The sequence below is a fragment of the Pagrus pagrus genome (assembly GCF_965226575.1).
Source record: "Pagrus pagrus genome assembly, chromosome: 5".
Taxonomy (NCBI): Eukaryota; Metazoa; Chordata; class Actinopteri; order Spariformes; family Sparidae; genus Pagrus; species Pagrus pagrus.
In genome coordinates this window covers 8,238,885-8,259,524 of record NC_140189.1, presented here as the reverse complement: position 1 = coordinate 8,259,524, position 20,640 = coordinate 8,238,885, and the positions used below count along the sequence as shown (strand labels likewise).

The following is a 20,640-nucleotide window of genomic DNA, read 5'->3' as shown; positions in this document are numbered from 1 at the left end:
TTGAGCTCGGTACTGTTAGTCTGACTCGGGTCTTTTATTCTGCCAGACAGACCCAGACATGAGTTTATCTAACAGAGTCAGAGTGGACATGTGGACCCATGCAGGACTGAGATAAATACAGAACCTCAGCAGCAAGTTCATTCTCACCGCTTCTGTTCTGCCAAACAAAGAAAGTGATGAACCTCCCATCCATCCGGACCTCTTACTGCACAGCTAACTGAGCTAACTAGCAGACAGCAGCTACAGTTAGCAGCAGATAGCAGTCACTGTGGGATACGCTGCCCCCTGTTGGTTTGGAGGATGAATTCTTTCATTTTCCACTTTAACCAGTAAAAAGAAGGAAACATCACTGATGATGATGATGATGATGTCACTGCAGTCTGTACTCATCAGAGATCATCACTGACAGACAGACGCTCCACTCTGTGAAGAAATCTCTGCATGTTTAAAAACATCAGTTGAACCTGATTAGCTTCAGGTGTGCCTCAGTGTGGTGCAGCAGTACGGAGTCCCAGAGGGATCAAAGAGAAGATGCATTGATACGATCTCAATAAAAACTGCTGTTATGAGATTATAATTATTAGTCATGTTAATGTAACATTACAGAATAAAGTAAAGAGAAGGTAATTAAAGCACTGAGAGCTGAAGCTCCGCCCCTTCCAGTGACATCACAGACCTTTCATCAACACTGAATGCTTATTGATCCTGTCTGAACTGTGTCATGAGTCACACAGATGATGTTTGTCAGTTTGTTGTAATTAAAGTCAAACCTCATGTAGTTTTATGTTAAACCGCTCAGTGAACCACATCGTCTCATCTACACCAGAACCAACACGGAGCCAACTGGGCTCAGAAAAGCTGGTAGACAAGAGGAACATCACAATAAATCTGCTCATAGTGACGACTGCTGTCTCACCTACAGAGGAATCTACGTAGAGAAACTGAAATCTGACATTTTAGAAACTGAAACCCGAGAAGTTGTTATAAAATCGTTCATTAAATGTCCCACAGTTTAATTATAAAGCTCCTCCGTGTGTCTAAAAGCAGTTAGCGGTTGCTAACAAGTGTCTGAATGACACACCTGTCTGTAATCACCTGAGCTGAGGTCTACGAGCCTGCTGACTGACAGTTTTGCAGTAATGTTAAAATGAAACGGACGAGGACATTTCTTCAGTCTTAAAGAGACTGGACGTCAAACAGCTGCAGCAGTGGACAGGACGAGACAGCAGAAGAACAGGTGAGCTCACCTGTACACACTCACACTGACACAGACACAGACTCCAGATCAGCTCTTCACCTGTTTATCATCATCACAGTTACAGAGTGGTTCTTCCAGCAGCTCCACATTTACACTGGACTCATTAAGGCACAACAACGGTGATTCATCCAAGAGACAGACTGTCAACGACTAATAAAGATTTAACATTCAAGATAGAAAACAGCATCAGAGCGCACACCCACACACACACACACACACACACATACACACTCTCAGATAAACACAGACAATGGGCTGACTGATCGGGTGATCAGTTTGATATTTTGGATCAATAAACAGACGTTCAGGTTAAATTAACTCTTTGGTTCTGATCATCAGATAAGGACACTTATCAATACATTCCATTGATTTCTGGTTCTGTTTTGGTTGAAAGCTGATCAGTTTTTAAATAAATCATTTGATTAAAATCAACTTTAGGATTGTTGAACACACACACACACACGCACGCACACACACACAGGGCTGGTGTTTGGATCTGGTTCTGAGGTGAACCTGGTTCCACACAGTGACCAGTGATCAATAAAGCTGTTGATTGATTGTTGGATGTGCTGAGCCTCCAGTGATCACAGCACAGATCAATAATCAGAGCAATAGAAAGTGGATCACTGAGCAGAACCAGGATTTGGATCAGACCAGATCTAGCCCCACCCTGTTTATTACCCATAATCCCCCACCAGTAAAGCCCGCATCATGTGACCCAGCAACGTCGATTGTCTCTGACTGACTTTCAGAACATTGTCTCGTGCAGCGTCTGACCGACAGACGGAGGCAGCTGATTGGTTAGAGTCAGCGTCCAATCAAAGTGGAGTCCAGAGAGAAAACACACAAACATGGAGTCTGTCTGTTTGTGCAAAAACAAGAAGAAGAAACAGCCCAACAGCTGTTTGAGTCCAGCACGTCTGAGCCGGCCAGGCCGACCAGAACCCTCAGATTCAAGCATCAAAGGCACATTTGGTTTCACCGCATCGCTTCCTGTCAGCCGCCATCATCACGGTTTCCCCACATCCACCGTGATCTTAGTGAACAGGTCCAACTTCTCCACCTTCACCACCTGATAGGTCAGAGAGCTGATCCCGTCTTTGTGCATCGTCTCTCTGGTGTGAGCGATCCGGTCGAACCTGAGACGGGACAAAGAACCGGGTCATCAATCGAGTCATCAACCAGGTCATCAACCAGGTCATCAATCAAGTCATCAGTCAGGTCATCGACCAGATGAATAATTAATAGAGCTGAGCTTAGCTGAGTTAGCCGTTAGCTCTGTTAGCTCTGTTAGCTCAGTTAGCTGTTAGCTCTGTTAGCTGAGTTAGCTGTTAGCTCAGTTAGGACCAGTTCTGGACCAGCAGGGTCTCAAACTAAAGAGCAGTGTTTTATGGTGGCATCTCATGAATTGTTTGTTTGTCGGTTGATTGATTGATTAGTTGTAGCTGAGAGCCTGTTGCATCATAGGAAAAAGACTGAAGGATCCTCAGCCTGTATACATTCTGATAATCTATAATCAATAGATGAATGACCATGCTGACCTCTGAGGGTTGGGCTCGTTCTTTTTGTCTCTGTCGTGTCGGATCATCCGACATTTCCCCGTCTCACCCGCCGGTCTGGAGATGGACATCCCTTTAGACACCAGCCTGAGGACAGACAACAGGACAGAGGTCAAAGGTGACACAATACAAACATGTCATCAAAAGTCACTGATCAATGACTCACTGATCAATGACTCACTGACCAATGACTCACTGACTGTGATTGCAGCTGGTGTAGACTGTCCGTCCTTGGCTGGACAATAAAGTTGTAAAGTTGTGTCACAGCGCTGCTCTCCTGCTTTGAACAGAGCTGTAGTGATGACGTCTGTTTGTAGCTAACTGAAGTTAGCATCACTCTGGTTCCTCTGTGGGATTATTGAACTGTATTCTGGATTATTACAGAAAATAATCTGGGTGTCAAACACAAGTTTCTGATCGTTCCAGGTTCTGTTCATCCAGATAATCTTCACAGATGACCTCCTCTGTGTGATGTTTGAAGTGTAAATTAAATGTGTAACAGTAAAAAGCTAATGTTAAGCTACAAACAGAAAACATCACGGTCACATGATTTAAACGTCACCACCACTGAGCGTCTTACTGCACAATTACTAACTATACAGGTTTTCTATAAACTGATCAGTGTACAAGTTGTAAAGTCAGAGTTAGAATAGTTTGTAACTAAAGTGGGCCTGTAAAGACGGACTAGTGAGTAGATGAGTCAGTGTTTAATGTCCCTGACAACCTCTGTAGTCTCATTTAGACACTTGTTAGCAACCGCTAACCACTTAACACACAGAGGAGATTTATAATTAAACTGTGGACATTTAATGATGGAGTTTATGTTGGAGAACAAAACGTGTTAATATGTTCAGCCTGTGATAACCACACACCTTACCACCTTAACATGGAGCTAACACAGAGCTAACACGGAGCTTACATGGAGCTAACACAAAGCTAACACAGAGCTAACACAGAGCTAGCACAGAGCTGACACAGAGCTAACACGGAGCTAACACCAAGCTAACACGGAGCTAACACAGAGCTAACACAGAGCTAATATTTCCTGTCATCATTGTCACACTGGTCTGTTTTAATGGAGGTCTGTGAGGTGTCTGAAACACGTGTCACCTGATCTGCAGTCAGTTTCTCACATTTCAGCAACAGGAAGACGAGACACAATTTAAACTGTCACATGACCCTGACTGTGTGTGTGTGTATGTGTGTTTGTGTGAGTGTGTGTGGACCTGTTGTAGATGTCGTCGTCCTCTCCTCCCCAGCCCCAGTAGTTGTTGGGGAAGCCATTGATCTTCAGATATTGTTCTTTACTCATCGAGGACACGCCTCCAAAGTACTGATTGTACGGTAACCTGCGCACACACACACACACACACACACACACACACACACACACACACACACACCTGTTAAAACATTAAACCACACGTACGAGAAAGACGAGATGATCCAGTCTGACCTGTTCAGATCTACACAAACACATTCATCATCAGTGTCAATGTTTACACACACACACACACACACACACAGGACAGGTGAGGTGTGGAAAGGTGTGTTGACATAGTTTCATAGTTGGTTTAATTCACTGTAAGAATGACACCATCATTAAGTTATTAACAGGGCGTTTATTGTGAGAGGTTAGCAGAGAATCAGAGGAAAGAATCAAACTGCACCTGGAGAATATTGATCAGTGATCGGCTTCATGATGTTTATCTGTTCCTCACCTGGAGAATATTGATCAGTGTGTTCATGATGTTTAAGAGGCGTGAACATCAGGACAGACAGCAGGACTCTGTTCCTCACCTGGAGATGCTAGCTAACACAGAGCTAACACGGAGCTAACACAGAGCTAACACAGAGCTAACATAGAGCTAATATTTCCTGTCATCATTGTCACACTGGTCTATTTTAATGGAGGTCTGTGAGGTGTCTGAAACACGTGTCACCTGATCTGCAGTCAGTTTCTCACATTTCAACAACAGGAAGACAAGAGACACAATTTAAACTGTCACATGACCCTGACCGTGTGTGTGTGTGTGTGTGTGTGTGTGCAGGAAACAGGAAGTGCAGAGCCTGACAGATGGTGGTGTTTCAGGGCAGATATCTTCCTCTGTGGTGTCGCTGTCAGCACTTTAAGGAAACACACTGTTCTGTTCCCTCCTGACAGGAAGTGAACCTGAAGACACCCTGAACTAAACCTTCTGATCAGCACTGTGCACGGCTCAGCAGGTTCATCATGACAGCATCACAACAGGCAGCCAATAGCTGAGCTGACCTTTGCTGACATCATCACACAACAGGAAGTTGTGATGTCACAGCTGCAGACAGCATCTTTGTCTGCGTGTTACTTCCTGTGTGTGGATTAACTGATGACGTCATTAATGTGTCTGTGGTTCATTCTTTAGACAAGAACAGGAAGATTTCAAAATAAAACACATCTCAGTTTACTGATAATCAATATGAGAGGGATTTGATCGAAACACATGGAAGTGGAGTCATGTTAGTAAGTCGAGCAAGATGGCGGCACAGTAGACGAGCTCAACCACCGAGATGTATGCTAACTACCAGTGGCGAACTTAGCCATTTGGGGGCTCCAGGCGAACAATCATTTGGGGGGCCCTGCATCTACCAGTCTAATGTACCTTATATCGCATAATGAGATACTCCATACAAGGGATGAACAAGTCACTATCCTTCCTTTCTTCCATCACACTCGGCCAGTGTAATCCATATTGGATTAAACATCCTTTTCTATGGATATTGCAAACTCTCATATTGTCCTAAGGCATGGATGTGTGCAAATAGATTTGAATTTGTTTCAACTTTAGTTTTCCTCCTTCTCTTTCCTCTTTCCATCTTCTTCAGCCCCTGACTAATGCATGTTCTCACTGACAAGATAATCTTGACTCTTCAGCTCTTAACAAAGATTCATATGACCTTGGTTATACAATATTAGTAAAGACTTGACATTTGTTACTGCAGGGTTAAATAAAGATTTATTTAAAAAAAGAAAAAAGATTGAAAGATACAAGGACTGTCTCGTTACTTGCAGTTTATACCTTGCAGACTGATTTATCTGGTGGTATAGAGCTATATACTGGAAGCAAACGGTGTAGATGGCTGCTCTTGTTCTGCCAATGGCAGAAAGCTTGATAGCTTTGGCAGCTTTGAAATAAACTCCTGCCTTTGGTCCCTCTTCTTCTTTTTCTGTGACCCGCTTTCGTATATTCGCTTCATTTCTCTCGATTTACCTCTTCTCCCCCTTTACCACTATTTACTGTTTTGGATTTTACGCCGTAATCATTTCCGCATACATGCAGCGTGATGAGCGTGATGCGTAACATGGAATAGTCCATGTAGTGCAGACTGAAGGGGGGTGCATGGTTGTCAGAAAGATCGTCAAAACATGAGTAATTGATCAAATTAGACATCCTGATGCTACTATTGTGAAGAGATTTTTATAAAAACAATAAATATGGGGACAAAATATAAAGAGGGCATTTTGGGGGCCCCAAAAGGCCTTGTATGGGGCCCGGGGCTCCAGGCAAATGCCTGGTTTGCCTAATAGTACGGCCAGCCTCTGCTAACTACTAGGGCTGTCAAAATTGCTCCAAAATGACGTTTGAATATAACCTCTAAAAAAAACACATAGGTTCGAACCATTCGAATATCTATAGTTGCGCATTATGTCAATAACAGGAGGACAAACTAATACAACGAGACATAACTACTTGTATAGGTTTTTTTTTTTTAAAACATACCTACACATTACAAAATAAGTAAATGAACTAATGGCCTATGCCGTAAAACTTTTAGGACCGTAGACCTCTCTCTCGCTCGCCCCCCCCCCCCCTCTCTATGCGCAAACTGCCCTCATGTTGCTAGTGGTGGAATGGTAAGCTAACTGTAGCTTACACAGCTTGCATACAACTTTATCTTGAGGCTCCGCATTTTTGCCGTCTACTGACCAAAATCCTAAGTATTTCCAAACGGGGCTTTTTAGGTTGCTTAGAGTCCAAACCACTCTCTCTGCTGCTGAGTTGGGCTCTGAACTTTCTGCCATTTCGCTTTTCTCTCTGCCATCCGCATCTGCCACGGTTTTTGTCGCGTCTCACTTTCAGCAGTGAGTGACGCTGTGCAAGTGACCTGTCCCTGACCCATCATGCAGTGCGCCCACTCGCAAAGCAGCCGCTGATGTGTTTTTTTCCATAGTCGAATATTAATTTTCACAATCGAATCTCCGTTTTTTTTTAAATTAAAATCTGCGATGTGCGATAGCACTGTTCAATATTGCGATGACGATATAACTTGCGATAAATAAACAAATATTGAAGTTTGCATATTATTAACTATACAGTTAATAATAGTGTTTCTGCATTAATATGTAGACAGCTAACGTAGACCCGAAACATTGAATAGCCAATGCCCACTGAATAAAGAATGAAATAAATTATTTTGAACATGCTTTTAATGAACAAACTGCACATGAATACCCAACCAATTAAGCAGAACATTAATTTAAATAAGACATTATAATCATATGAAATTAAAGTTCCCCTGCTCCCTTTAAACTATTTTTCTTGTAAACTCAACCAAAACATCTCTTACCATGCAGAGTTGAAATAAATAAAAAAAATCCAGGGGGAAACAAATAATTAAATAAATATAAATTAAACATGGCACTTTATATTAACTGTAATGTCTCTCATCACAATCATCAAGGCCCTTGAGTCTGCCTAACAAGGTGCAGAGATCTATAGTATGAACTGAAATAGAGTAGGGCCAGCCCACTAAATCAAGAGAAAATAAAATCAGGAAAACTAATCTACCCTTTAGGTCAAGTTACAACCTTAGTTATTCCCTTAACACAAGTTCTTGGCCAAGAAAACCAGCATGTTAACTTTGTTAGGTTTCAGACATGTACCACATTCCCTGATGTGCTGAAGATGTGCTGATGTGCTTACACAGTACCTGTCTTTGTAACACGTTGTAACAGTCAGAGTCATTCAATGTAGCGCCACTAGGTGGCGCCTCCTTTTGTTTAATTGGTAATGCTAACAGAGCGAAGATTTCCCTTTTAATGTGTTTTTATTTTGTAAACTGTTGTTAGAAGAACCTCGGTGTGTTCGTTTGCACGGATGCCTGTAACATTAGTGCCTTAGAGACCTGGCATGGCATGGTCAGTGTTACGAATTGAAAGTGCTGTGCGGAAACCCCCAATGTTGCCTGCCGTCTCTTGAGTAACCGGAGCTACCCGGCGTTGCCGCACTAAAGTGGACCATCACCTTCCCCTTCACTAGCCCACGTTACAACGTCGTCTCTCCTCAATCCAAAATAACTCCATATAGCAGAAGTGCTGTTCTTCGTCGACCATTTTCATCACTTTTCTCTCCTCCCTCAGCCATCATAACCCGGCAATCACCACCAAACTGATGCCTACTTCACTAGCCCACGTTACAACGTCGTCTCTCCTCAATCCAAAATAACTCCATATAGCAGAAGTGCTGTTCTTCGTCGACCATTTTCATCACTTTTCTCTCCTCCCTCAGCCATCATAACCCGGCAATCACCACCAAACTGATGCCGATTAATTTTGTCAGGGTAGCTAACGGCTAGCTGGGGCTTCATCTGATTGGACTTGTATCCAGGGCTCCGTCTGATAGGCTAAATGTTAGCATGCTCACGGTGCATGCATGCCGCATGTAAACAAAATGATTTTTGTTATTCATTGTGTCAGGCAGTCTTTTGCATGTGTTTATCGCACATGTTCATATCGCGATGACGATGAAAATTCGATTTATCGGGCAGCCCTAGTTTGGAGCCTGTTTAAGTTTGATGTTTTGTCTTGTCTTGTTTTTAGTGGTGCAACGGATCATCATTGATCCGTGATCCGTTCGGATCAATATCTTCGGTTCGGCACACACGTGATCCGCGGATTGATTTCTGAAAAAAAAAAAGTTGTGCGCATGTTCAATCCACACACTTGTTAAGTGCAGCGTGGTCATGGCGAGCGGAGGAACGGAGGAGCTTGAACGCCCACGACATTTAAATCCCCTGTATGGGAGCATTTTGGCTTCCCTGTCAAATATAATGATGAAGGAAAGAGGTCAGGACCGTAGCCACCTTTGAGGACACCGAGGTCATGTCCTCGGTACTTTTTTCCTTAAGTTTCGTTTCATTAAAACCGAAAGTAAACACGGTCGCGACGTGACTGCAGGTCTATTTTTAGAACGGCAATTAAATGAATCGGAGCAAAGATGCAACGTAGTGGTAAGAGGCTGCATCAGTCCAAGTTATCATTTGTTGCAGCAAGAAAGGCAGAGGATGATCAGGCAAAGAGGAGGAAAGGTGAGAATTGTAATAAGCTAAGAGGATGAGAAAAATAGTGAACGAGCCTACAGATGCAACAGATAGCCAATAGAGATGCTAAACTGTAACCTACTGTAAATGTAGCCTAGGCTGAAAAATGAAAGGACATGCAATGAATCAGAATATTTTAAGGCCATGTTCAGTCACAGTATGAATTATCCATCAATAATATTATTTGGATGTTTGGATGGATAAGTAATAATGTGACTAAACAGCTGATCCGAAAAATGATCCAATCCGTGACTCTGATCCGAGAAACGATCCGAACCGTGAGTTTTTTGATCCGTTGCACCCCTACTTGTTTTCCTACATGTGTGTTAAGGTTCACATTATGGTTCATAAGTTGCGGAAAACGAGTTACGTTTGGTGATGACAAGTGAGATACAGGAGACGCTGAGACTACAGGAGGTGGCAGTGTGGGACAAGTTGAGCCTCATTTGGTATAAATTTAACACATAAAACATGGCTAGGAACGTTGTTACATAACCTGGAACATTAACGGATGTGGCAGTCCTATTAACAGAGGGAACGAACCTATCTGAGGCATAATAAAGCCCACATTGCTTTTGTACAAGGAACCCATTTTAAAGAACGTGAAGCAGTGAAACTGAAACAGGGTTGGGTTGGACAGGTTAGGACAGAATGGGTCATTATACTGGTAAACAACACACGAAGTCTCATTTTGCTTAAGGAGGCCAAAGACGATGAAGGCAGGATGGTGTGTATACAGGCATTGATAAACAGAGCCAAGATGATACTGTGCAACATTTACACACTGAATAAAGAGGATCCAAATTTTTTTCAGAATGTTAATAAGACTGTGGGAGAAATAGATGGTCAGATCATTTTGGCAGGAGACTTCAACCATGTTCCAGATATTTTTCTGACGATAATGTCAAAGGAGATAGCTGCAGTATGATCAGTGAAAGCACTTCCCCCTTCCCTCACTTATGACAGCCTTACCTGCTTCAACCCACTCTTCTCTGAAGATGCTCACACACAATAGACGTCTAACCATGCCACCACCTGTTCCCTCGACCCGATTCCCTCCTCTCTTCTCCAAAACATCTCACACAGCATCTTGCCTTTCCTCACCACCCTGATCAACTCCTCCCTCACTTCAGGCCGTATTCCAGCTCCTTTCAAGACAGCTACAGTAAAGCCACTCCTAAAGAAACACACCCTAGACTCAGCTGACATCCGAAACTACAGACCTGTATCTCTTCTTTCATTCCTCTCTAAAACCCTGGAATGTGCCGTCTACAACCAACTGTCCTCCTACCTTTCACAAAACGACTTTCTTGACCCCAATCAGTCAGGCTTCAGGACTGCTCACTCCACTGAGACGACCCTCCTCACAGTGACTCAGTCGCTCCGTGCCTCCAGAGCCTTGTCCCACTTGTCGACCTATCTGCTGAGTTTGACACAGTCAACCACCAAATCCTCTTCTCCACTCTGGCCAAACTTGGCATCGCTGACTCTGCTCTAACCTGGTTCACATCATACCTGACAAATCGCACCTTTCAGGTCACATGGAATGGCTCCTTGTCCAAACCCTGCTCTCTGGTGTGGACTGGTGTCCCTCAAGGCTCAGTACTAGGGCCACTTCTATTTTCACTATACACTAGATCACTAGGCTCTGCAATCATATCACATGGATTCTCTTACCACTGTTATGCTGACGACTCCCAACTGTTCCTCTCTTTTCCCCCATCCTCCAATACCCACATTGCCACGCGCATCTCGAAATGTCTGGCAAACATCTCCGCTTGGACAACTGTGCATCATCTCAAGCTCAACCTTAGTAAAATTGAACTCCTCTTCATCCTGGGGAAAGACTGCCCTCACATGGACCTGTCAGTCACTGTTGAGGACGTCACAGTATCACCTTCATCGACTGCGAGGAATCTGGACGTAATCCTCAACATCACCGCAGTGGCCCGACCCTGCAGTTTTGCCCTCTACAACATCCACAGGATCTGGTCTTTCCTCACAAAGGATGCAACGCAACTTCTGGTCCAATTGCTGGTCATCTCCTGCCTGGACTACTGCAACTCACTCTTGTCTGGACTCCCAGCCTCTGCAACCACACTGTTGCAACGTATCCAGAACGCTGCAGCGCGCCTCGTTTTCAATCTACCCAAATTCTCCCATGTGACCCCCCCCTCCTCCTTGACCTCCACTGGCTTCCTGTTGCAGCCCGCATCAGATTCAAGACGATGGTACTGGCCTTCAAGGCCGTCAATGGAACTGTACCCATCTACCTCCAAACACTGGTCAGACCACACAGCCCAGCGTGAGCACTTGCTCTACTACATCAGCTGGCCGGCTGGTACCGCCATCGCTAAGAGCAAACAAAGGTCGCTCAGCGAAGTCACGACTCTTCTCTGTTCTGACGCCTCAGTGGTGGAACGAACTCCCGACCAATGTCAGGACAGCAGAGTCACTCGCCATCTTCTGCAGAAGACTCAAGACTCACTTGTTCAGACTTCACCTCGACCCCGCATAGCATGACTCCCTCCCCACCCCCCCACCCCAAAAAACAAACAAAAAAAAAAGTATATGCACTTGTATGTTCTTACCCTTAGTACTTACATCATAGCACTTTTGTACTTAAGGTATCCTTGATAAATAGCAGCTACTTTACTCAGATGAGGGCTTGAAAATTGTTTCTAGTTTTTTCTTTTCTACTTTAACGACGGTGATATGTTGTGGTTTCTTTCTTGTGACAAATGTACTTATTGTAAGTCGCTTTGGACAAAAGCATCTGCTAAATGCCCTAAATGTAAATGAAGACATGGGCCTGCTGGATATATTTCCTCACTCTGCCATTGATCCAGAATTGATATATTCTTAATATCAAATAATATTATACAACAAGTCATACATTGCTAAATAAACACCATGGCTCTTTCTGATCATGCTGCAGTAGAACTTGCAATTGATATAAATGCTGATACAGAAAAAAAAGGTAGATGGAGAATGAATACATCAATATCAAGAGACAAGAATTTTAATTCATTGTTGAAGGAGGATCTTCAAACTTTCTTTGAAATGAATGCTGGTAGTACAGATACAAGAGCAATGGAATGGGAAGCTTCAGAATCTCATGTTAGGAGTAAACTGATAGCACATGAGTCTAAAAAGAAAAAAGAGGATATGAAGAGAATTAAGGATTTGGGGACTGAAATTAAAAATCAGGAAGTAGAACTATCAAACCACTTTTCAGTTAAGCTATATCAAGATACATGTAGGCTAAAATTTCAACTGCACGAAATCTATAATAAAAAAGTGGAACTGCTCTGTTTAGGCTTGAGACAACTTTCTATGAAGGGGGAGAGAAAACAGGAAAGCTACCTGCTAGACAACTTAAACAACATCAATCCCATAATGTAATACCAGCACTTAAGAAAGGTGACACAATAGTGTCCTCAACAAAGGAAATAAATGAGGTCATACAACAATTTTATAAAGAACTATATACATCAGATGCTACCCCCGAAAAGGAGGAGAACTCCAACATTAGTATGCCTAAACTGTCGTCCAAACAAGTGGAGGTTTTAGATAGCTCTGTAACAGAGTGAAGTCAGGAATGCTGTGTTACACATGAAAGCAGGAAAGTCACCTGGCCTTGATGGACTCCCAGTGGAGTACTACAAGCAGTATATAGAAATCCTGGCACCAACATAAAGTATACACTGTGGCCTTTACATTAGGATCACTTCCCCCAACAGTCAATTAGGCTTTAGTAACGGTAATACCCAAAAAATATCGAGACACCACAAACCCCTCGAATTATGGACGCATAAGTTTGATTAACTTGGATTTTGGCCACATGCCCTGAAAAAGCACTACTGAGTATTAAACATCCCGATCAAGTAGGTTTTATGAAAAAATAGATTGTCAACGGACAATATGAGAAGATAATTGCATTTGATATGGCTGAATCACCCAGTCGGTGCCAGTCACTGACCGGGTCCAATGGAAATTCTTATTTGCAACTTAGATTAAATTGGATTAAATTTTATCAAATGGATCCAAATATTATATAGAAGCCCCAAAGCGGCGGTGATAACTAGCAGAATAATCTCACCTTTGTTTAACCTTACTAGAGGTACTCGTCAGGGTTGCCCTCTGTCACCACTGCTGTTCAATATAGTACTAGAGCACCTGCCAACTGACAACAGAACAAATGAGAATATTGAAGGGGTGGAAGGCGGTGGGAAAGTGCACAAACTATTATTGTAAGCAGATGACGTTTTGATACTGGTAAAAGACCCATTGAATTCAACACCACACTTAATGGACACAATTCCATCATACTCCAGACTATCAGGATATCAAATTAACTGGACAAAGTCAGAAGCTTTACCTTTATCTGGATTTTGTAACCATGGAGGAAATGTCCATGTTAAACTTTGAACCTTTGCTACAGAAAATTGAAATGAAATTAGATAAATGGGGAAAAATCAACCTCACTTTATGGGGGAAGGTTAATGTAATAAAAATGGTGGTGGCACCACAATTTAATTACATACTCATGATGTTGCCAATTGCTATAGCCCCTCAGATTTTCAAACAATATGATGCGTTAATTAAAGAATGTTTATGGGAGGGGAAAAGACAAAAGATTAAACTTAGTAAAATGTGTTCTCCTGGGGACAGAGGGGGTCTAGGTTTGCCAGATTCAACACTATACTATATTTCCTTTGAAATGGCCAAGACAGCCAAACACTGGGATAAAGAAACCCAGTTATAATGGGTCAATATTGAAAATAATCTATCATTCCCTTTTACCCCCATTGCTAGAAAATCTCAGTGTACAAATAGCACATTGAATCCCATTATGTCTCTCTCCAGAGAGATCTGGACCAATAAAATGTGTAAATTATCATATTATAAACAGCTGTATTTTCCTTTATGACATAACTCGATGATTAGCATCGGAAGGACACCAGTGTATTGGAAGAAGAAGCATGTTAATGGTTTGTGTACTATTGCCGATTTATATGAAGAAGGTGTGTTTATGTCATGTGCAGACATGTTGAGGAAATACAACCTTAGAGGAAAAGAACATTTCTGAAAGGATCCGGGATCCAGTTTGAAGATGGAAATCACATCATGGACTACTTCAGGCTACCAGTGGAGCAACATTGTGCTTCTGTTTTTTACAGAACAACCAACCAACTGCTTGCTGTTGACTGTAACAGTTTACAGAGACTTGGGATGTATAATTGAGGACAATGAATGGCTGTACATTCCTGTCCAACGTGTCCTTTGCACTTCTGTTTTGTATTTATTTACCTGACCATGTTTCTTTTCCTCATTTAACCTCTGATGCTATGAACGTGGTAAGTGACAAGGTTTGTCTCATAAAGTGAATTGTTGTACTGTCATACACCAAAGACACAAACAATAAACCTGCGTGGGCATCTCACAACAGCACCTTCACTGAGCCTCCGTCCTTCCGGTGAGAGGACAGGTGAGCTCTGAGGGAACATCCTCCAACTATCAGATATATTGATCATCTGTGACCATCTTGTCTTTGCACAGATCGTCTAATCGAGTTGTTGATCACCTGTAATGATCGATGACTGAGGTCCAGATCAGGACAGGTGTGTGTGTGTAGTCTCACCTGAAGCCGAACTTGTCCATGGATACTGACAGGTGACGCGGCTGACTGAAGCACTTGTAGATGTTGCGGTCGTCCATGGGGATGAGGTCGACGTCGCTGAAGACGAAGCACTCGTAGTCGTACTCCTTCAGAGCCTCTGTGTAGCCCACATTCAGCAGCTTGGCTCGGTTAAAGATCTCGTCTCCATCCTAAGAAACACACGCAGAGTTAGAGTCCTGTACAGTCTGGTTGTTGTAGTAGTTTTAGTCCTGTACAGTCTGGTTGCTGTAGTTTCAGTCCTGTACAGTCTGGTCATTGTAGTTTCAGTCCTGTACAGTCTGGTTGTTGTAGTAGTTTTAGTCCTGTACAGTCTGGTTGCTGTAGTTTCAGTCCTGTACAGTCTGGTTGTTGTAGTAGTTTTAGTTCTGTACAGTCTGGTTGTTGTAGTTTCAGTCCTGTACAGTCTGGTTGCTGTAGTTTCAGTCCTGTACAGTCTGGTTGTTGTAGTAGTTTTAGTTCTGTGCAGTCTGGTTGTTGTAGTTTCAGTCCTGTACAGTCTGGTTGCTGTAGTTTCAGTCCTGTACAGTCTGGTTGTTGTAGTAGTTTCAGTCCTGTACAGTCTGGTTGCTGTAGTTTCAGTCCTGTACAGTCTGGTTGTTGTAGTAGTTTTAGTCCTGTACAGTCTGGTTGCTGTAGTTTCAGTCCTGTACAGTCTGGTTGCTGTAGTTTCAGTCCTGTACAGTCTGGTCGTTGTAGTTTCAGTCCTGTACAGTCTGGTTGTTGTAGTAGTTTTAGTCCTGTACAGTCTGGTTGCTGTAGTTTCAGTCCTGTACAGTCTGGTTGTTGTAGTAGTTTTAGTTCTGTACAGTCTGGTTGTTGTAGTTTCAGTCCTGTACAGTCTGGTCGTTGTAGTTTCAGTCCTGTACAGTCTGGTTGTTGTAGTTTCAGTCCTGTACAGTCTGGTTGCTGTAGTTAGAGTCCTGTACAGTCTGATTGTTGTAGTAGTTTTAGTCCTGTACAGTCTGGTCGTTGTAGTTTCAGTCCTGTACAGTCTGGTTGTTGTCGTTTCAGTCCTGTACAGTCTGGTTGTTGTAGTTTCAGTCCTGTGCAGTCTGATTGTTGTCGTTTCAGTCCTGTACAGTCTGGTTGTTGTAGTTTCAGTCCTGTTAAGTCTGGTTGTTGGGCTGCAACCTTCTATTGTGAAACATTTTGTCAACATACTGAATGAAAGACAAGCTGGAAGAGAGAACAGATCAGACAGAGCCAAACATCACCACTGTGCCAGTCGGACCAGTACAGTTTGTTGTACAGACACTGTGCCAGAGTCTGTACAACAAACCTTTACTAAAAACCTTTAATATCATGTTTACAGTCACATATCCAACCAGCAGATTCAAACTCAACAGAATATTTCCTAAATATTAACATTAAAACCTGATGAGGTCGTCCTCACAGTACAAACCCATAGACTCAACAGATCATCGTCCTGTCACAGCTCACAGACTTAAAACTATGAAGACTGACGGTGGAGCTGGACATGAACGCCCTGTCAGGTGTTTCTTGTAAAGCAGGAACATGTTTTATGTATAGAGACTGTAGAGAGTACTGTCCTGATGGACGTCCTGTTATCATGTTGGTGATCAGAACCAGAACAGGGTGTGGTCAGTTCAAACACTACCTGAACGCCTCGCGGCTCAAGCTGTGTGGTCAGGGTCGATCTAATTAGTCTTTGTTTGGACAGTGACAGAATGAGTTCACCTGAGTATCATCTTTCACTGTCTGACTGCGCGTGCGCACACGCGCACACACACACACACACACACACACAAGATCAGGCCACTGCTAAAGAAGATGTTTTCCTGTCTGAAGCTCAGGTGAGTCCTCAGGTGTCTGACTGCTGCACAGAGCAGTAAACACACAACAGGTTGCCTGACAACCAACACCTGCGCTGAGCTCTCAGGTGTGAACTGAGAGTCTGTCTCCACACGTTCAACACACTGCTGAGGACAGTGTTCACAACATGTCCACACAGTGTCCTTTAGCATCAGTGTACATGTCGTCTGATAGCAGAACTTTTTCAGACAACAGATGATAATCATTAAACCCTCAGATGTGTTAGATAAAGTTTATTGTTAGACTGTGTCAGTCCTGCAGCCTCGGTCATACCTGTGTCACTACTGTTTGTAACATTTGATCTCTGTGATGTCTTTTACAGTCCAACATCTGGATCAGACTCTGAGACAAGTCACACTGTGGTCCAGCTTCACACCCAGTCATGTTGAACACATGTCATCACCTCCTAATTTCATTGATTATTTAATAGTTGTGTGTCAGACAGGTGTTTGTCAGTGACTGAGGAGGAGACAGGTGAGTACAGATCCACTCAACATTCAGTGTAACATGTTTCACTTGGTTTTCTGTTGGAGAAACAAAGAAAAGTAGAAAGACAGAAAAAAAGAGTAGAAGAAGAAGAAGAAGCCCGTATTACCAGTGCAGCCCTCTGACATGCTAGCTGCTATTGGCCGAGACCAAGCAGGGGGCGGGTCTCAACGTCTCCAGCAACCACAGCCATTGGTCAGAAATGCCTGACATGCAGAGGGGAGGGGGGGCGGTGTGAGCGAGGGAGGCAGTGCTAGGAGGAAACTACAGAAGGAGGAGGAAGAGGAGGAGGAGGAGGAGGAGGAGGAAGAGGAAGAGGAGGAGGAGGAGGAGGAAGAGGAGGAGGAGGAGGAGGAAGGACACAGACAAGAGAGAGAAGAAGAACAACTGTGAGTCACAACAAACAGAAGAAAAGCTGATGTTAGAGTCTGTTAACTGACTCACTCTCTCACACACACACACACACACACACACACGATTATATTCACTAATGGATGGTCTGCATGTTTATGACCTGAGTGTCATCAGGATAGGTGTGTGATGACATCATGTCCAGTTAATGTGTCTCTGATGACCTCAGCTTACAGCAGGCGGCCATGTTTGTTTAACTCTGACTCATTAACATTAACATCATGTACAAGAAGTCAAACTGCACAGTGAGGTCACAGTGAGGTCACAGTGTACCTGGTTGATGATGTAGACTCCGTAGTCCAGCTGCTGTCTCTGCAGGATGGGGTGCAGGTAGTACAGCCAGTACTTGAGGTGCTCGTCTCGTTTGCGGAACGGGATGATGATGGCGACCTTCTGCAGCGCCTCGCAGTCTTTGGGTCTGAAGCGTCCGCCCAGCTCCACGTTGGGGTTGTCCTTCTTGATCTGCTCCAGATTCACTGGGATGTTAAACTCCACCCGCAGAGGACCCACTGGGGACACAGCACACAGCAAATCATAATCACCTCAGGAGACAGAGACTGGACTCGATTCAGGATTTAACCTTTTTAAAGACTAGACGATGACGAGCTAACAACAGATCTTAGCTAACATCTGACTTCAGGCTAATGTTAGCTTGGTGAACGTGTTAGCTAACATCCATGTGAGCGACACATGCAGAGCTTTACAGTTAACGTTCTAACATGTGCGGGACAAGTAAACATTTTGAGTTTTGGTCGACAAACTATGAAAGATGATGATGAAAATGTGACTGAAACTATTCAGCATATTTATCTAAAGACTAAATGTAAATAAACAGTGTGTCTGAGCTGACGAGCTTCTGTCATCACTTTAAACATCAGTACAGCTGATTACTGTTCAACATGTCGTCACAGGACCTCTGGTGAAGTATGAGGAGGAACATGTCCAGATTCAGAAGATCACAGACGTCCTCAGGTGAGGCTGAACCCTCAGGTGAGACTGAACCCTCAGGTGAGACTGAACCCTCAGGTGAGACTAACCCCTCAGGTGAGACTGAACCCTCAGGTGAGACTAACCCCTCAGGCGAGTCTGAACCTTCAGGTGAGGTGAACAGGACTGTGGTGTTACTAAGAAATAAACTGAGACTGAAGTGAAGTCAAACTGCAGCAGACTCCAGTATGTAATCACACAAATATGTTGGTGTTTTAAGAGACTGCTTCAGTCCCAACAGCTCATTAACACAGTCACCATGGTTACACAGGCTCACTCCAGCTGGTACTTTTCCATCCTGACAGAACTGTTCTCAGGTCATCTGGACTCGTCACACACAACATGTGTGGTGCCTTCAGGGTCATCACAGTGTGAAAGATCAGATCTGTGTGTGTGTGTGTGTGTGTGTGTGTGTGTGTGTGTGAGTGTGAGAGAGAGAGAGAGAGAGAGAGAGAGTGTATGTGTGTGTGTGTGTGTGTGTGTGTGTGTGTGTGTGTGTGTGAGACAGCTGAGGAAACATGGACTCCATCAGACTGATAACAAACATCAGCGATCATCAGACGGATCAAACTGAGAGTTTCATCACTTCCTGTCCAGAGGTCAGCTCAGACCACATGAAACCTGCACAGTCCAGATCGGCTCAGAACCAGATCAGTTCTGTGAGTCCAGACTGTTAAAGCTGCAGCAGGACTTTAAATGAACATTTGTTGGCTCACACTGTGTGTGTGTGTGTGTGTGTGTCTGATGACAGACGGATCAATCATTGATAATACTGATCACAGATCAATGAGTTCAGATGAAAAGCAGCAGCTCAAGTGTTAAACCAGTCACTCAGTGGAACCAGTCAGCAAACAGCTAACTTCAACATCCTGAACACACAAAACTATATACAAATGATCTGTCAACACACACACGCATCTTAATTTCACTTTCTTTAACTGAATTAACTGTTCACGTTATTGACTCTGTGACTGATCACTCCAGTTCTGTCTGCTTACCTGTCTGTCTGTCTGTCTGTCTGTCGGTCTGCTCACCTGTCTGTCTGTCTGTCTGTCTGTCTGTCTGTGCCTGTCATGCCCTCAGGACCGTCTCTGGTTCAGTGGGCCACAGCGGGACATCGGGCGGATTCTTACCGAGCAAAGGAGATGTTTCCGGGCACTTCTCCAGCTTCTTCACCGGCTCCTCGGTCTTCTTCTCCTCCGGCTGTGTCACGTCCTGCTGCGGGACTTTGGCGGCTTCCTCCTTCGGTTCGGTTCTGGTGGTGACCTCGGTGTGTCTGACCGGGTTCGGCTGTGTCACGTTATGCTGGGTCTGCTGGTTCCGGACAAAGTCGAACCGGATGTCGAGGGAGCGGACGTAGAAGACGACAGTGACGGAGATGTGGAGGAAGCAGAGCAGCACCACCAGCTTACAAGTCCGGTGGAGGAGGTTAAAGTTACCGGATGAGTCTCCGGCCATCGTGACCGACGGACTGCTTCACCCGCGGGGACAATGTTCACGAGCTGGCTGGCTGATGCGGAAGCCCCGAGGAAGCTCCGACCGAGCGGAACTTTGGACTGTTTGTTCCCGAGAAGTCACCGTTAGCTGCTGCTGCTGTCGGGCTCCATTTTCACCGAACTTCACTGGAAACTCTCAAAGTTTTCGACACCGAGATTCGGTCAAAGTCCAGCGAGAAGTTCCAGAAACCGAGCCGAAGAATCAAACAAGACGCAGTTTAAAGTTTCAGCGCCGCCGCGTCACATAGCAGTTAGCTTCTTTAGCTTCCCTCCGCTCACTTTAACGTTAACTGTGAACGATATCTGCTAACTTTCCGTTAGCAGCTCGGCTCCAACTGTCGAAGTGACGAAATCAGCTAGCACACTTCCGCTTTAGATTTCAGAATAAAAGATGTAGCGTGAAGTTGAGTTTACCAGAAGAGGAAATGTGGAGTGAAACACAATAAAGATGAGTCATAAACTCAAAACTATTAATAAAATCAATCAAGTCAATTCAGATATTTTATATCTATTAAGTCAGCATGTGTTCACTTTGATTCATTTAAAAATGTAAAGGTTAAACGAGCATCA

The 20,640-nt window shown here is 43.8% G+C and overlaps 1 protein-coding gene across 1 annotated transcript; it reads right to left on the bottom strand.

Moving 5' to 3' along the window:
• Positions 1 to 1,285: 1,285 nt before the first annotated feature.
• Positions 1,286 to 20,373, bottom strand: b4galt1l (DP-Gal:betaGlcNAc beta 1,4- galactosyltransferase, polypeptide 1, like). Its single transcript, XM_084352855.1, has 6 exons — positions 19,708 to 20,373; positions 17,861 to 18,096; positions 14,819 to 15,006; positions 4,044 to 4,166; positions 2,800 to 2,904; positions 1,286 to 2,397 (listed from the first exon to the last, which is right to left on the bottom strand). Exons 1-6 carry the CDS (start codon positions 20,030 to 20,032, stop codon positions 2,268 to 2,270), a joined length of 1,107 nt encoding a protein of 368 aa, XP_084208981.1. The 5' UTR covers positions 20,033 to 20,373; the 3' UTR covers positions 1,286 to 2,267.
• Between the last annotated feature and the right edge of the window lie 267 nt (positions 20,374 to 20,640).

Coding starts and splice junctions, on each gene's coding strand:
- b4galt1l (XM_084352855.1), bottom strand. CDS start 20,032: ATGGCCGGAGACTCATCCGGTAACTTTAACCTCCTCCACCGGACTTGT. Junction 18,097..19,707: donor GGAAACATCTCCTTTGCTCG/GTAAGAATCCGC, acceptor CTGTGTCCCCAG/TGGGTCCTCTGCGGGTGGAG. Junction 15,007..17,860: donor GAGTCTACATCATCAACCAG/GTACACTGTGAC, acceptor TGTGTTTCTTAG/GATGGAGACGAGATCTTTAA.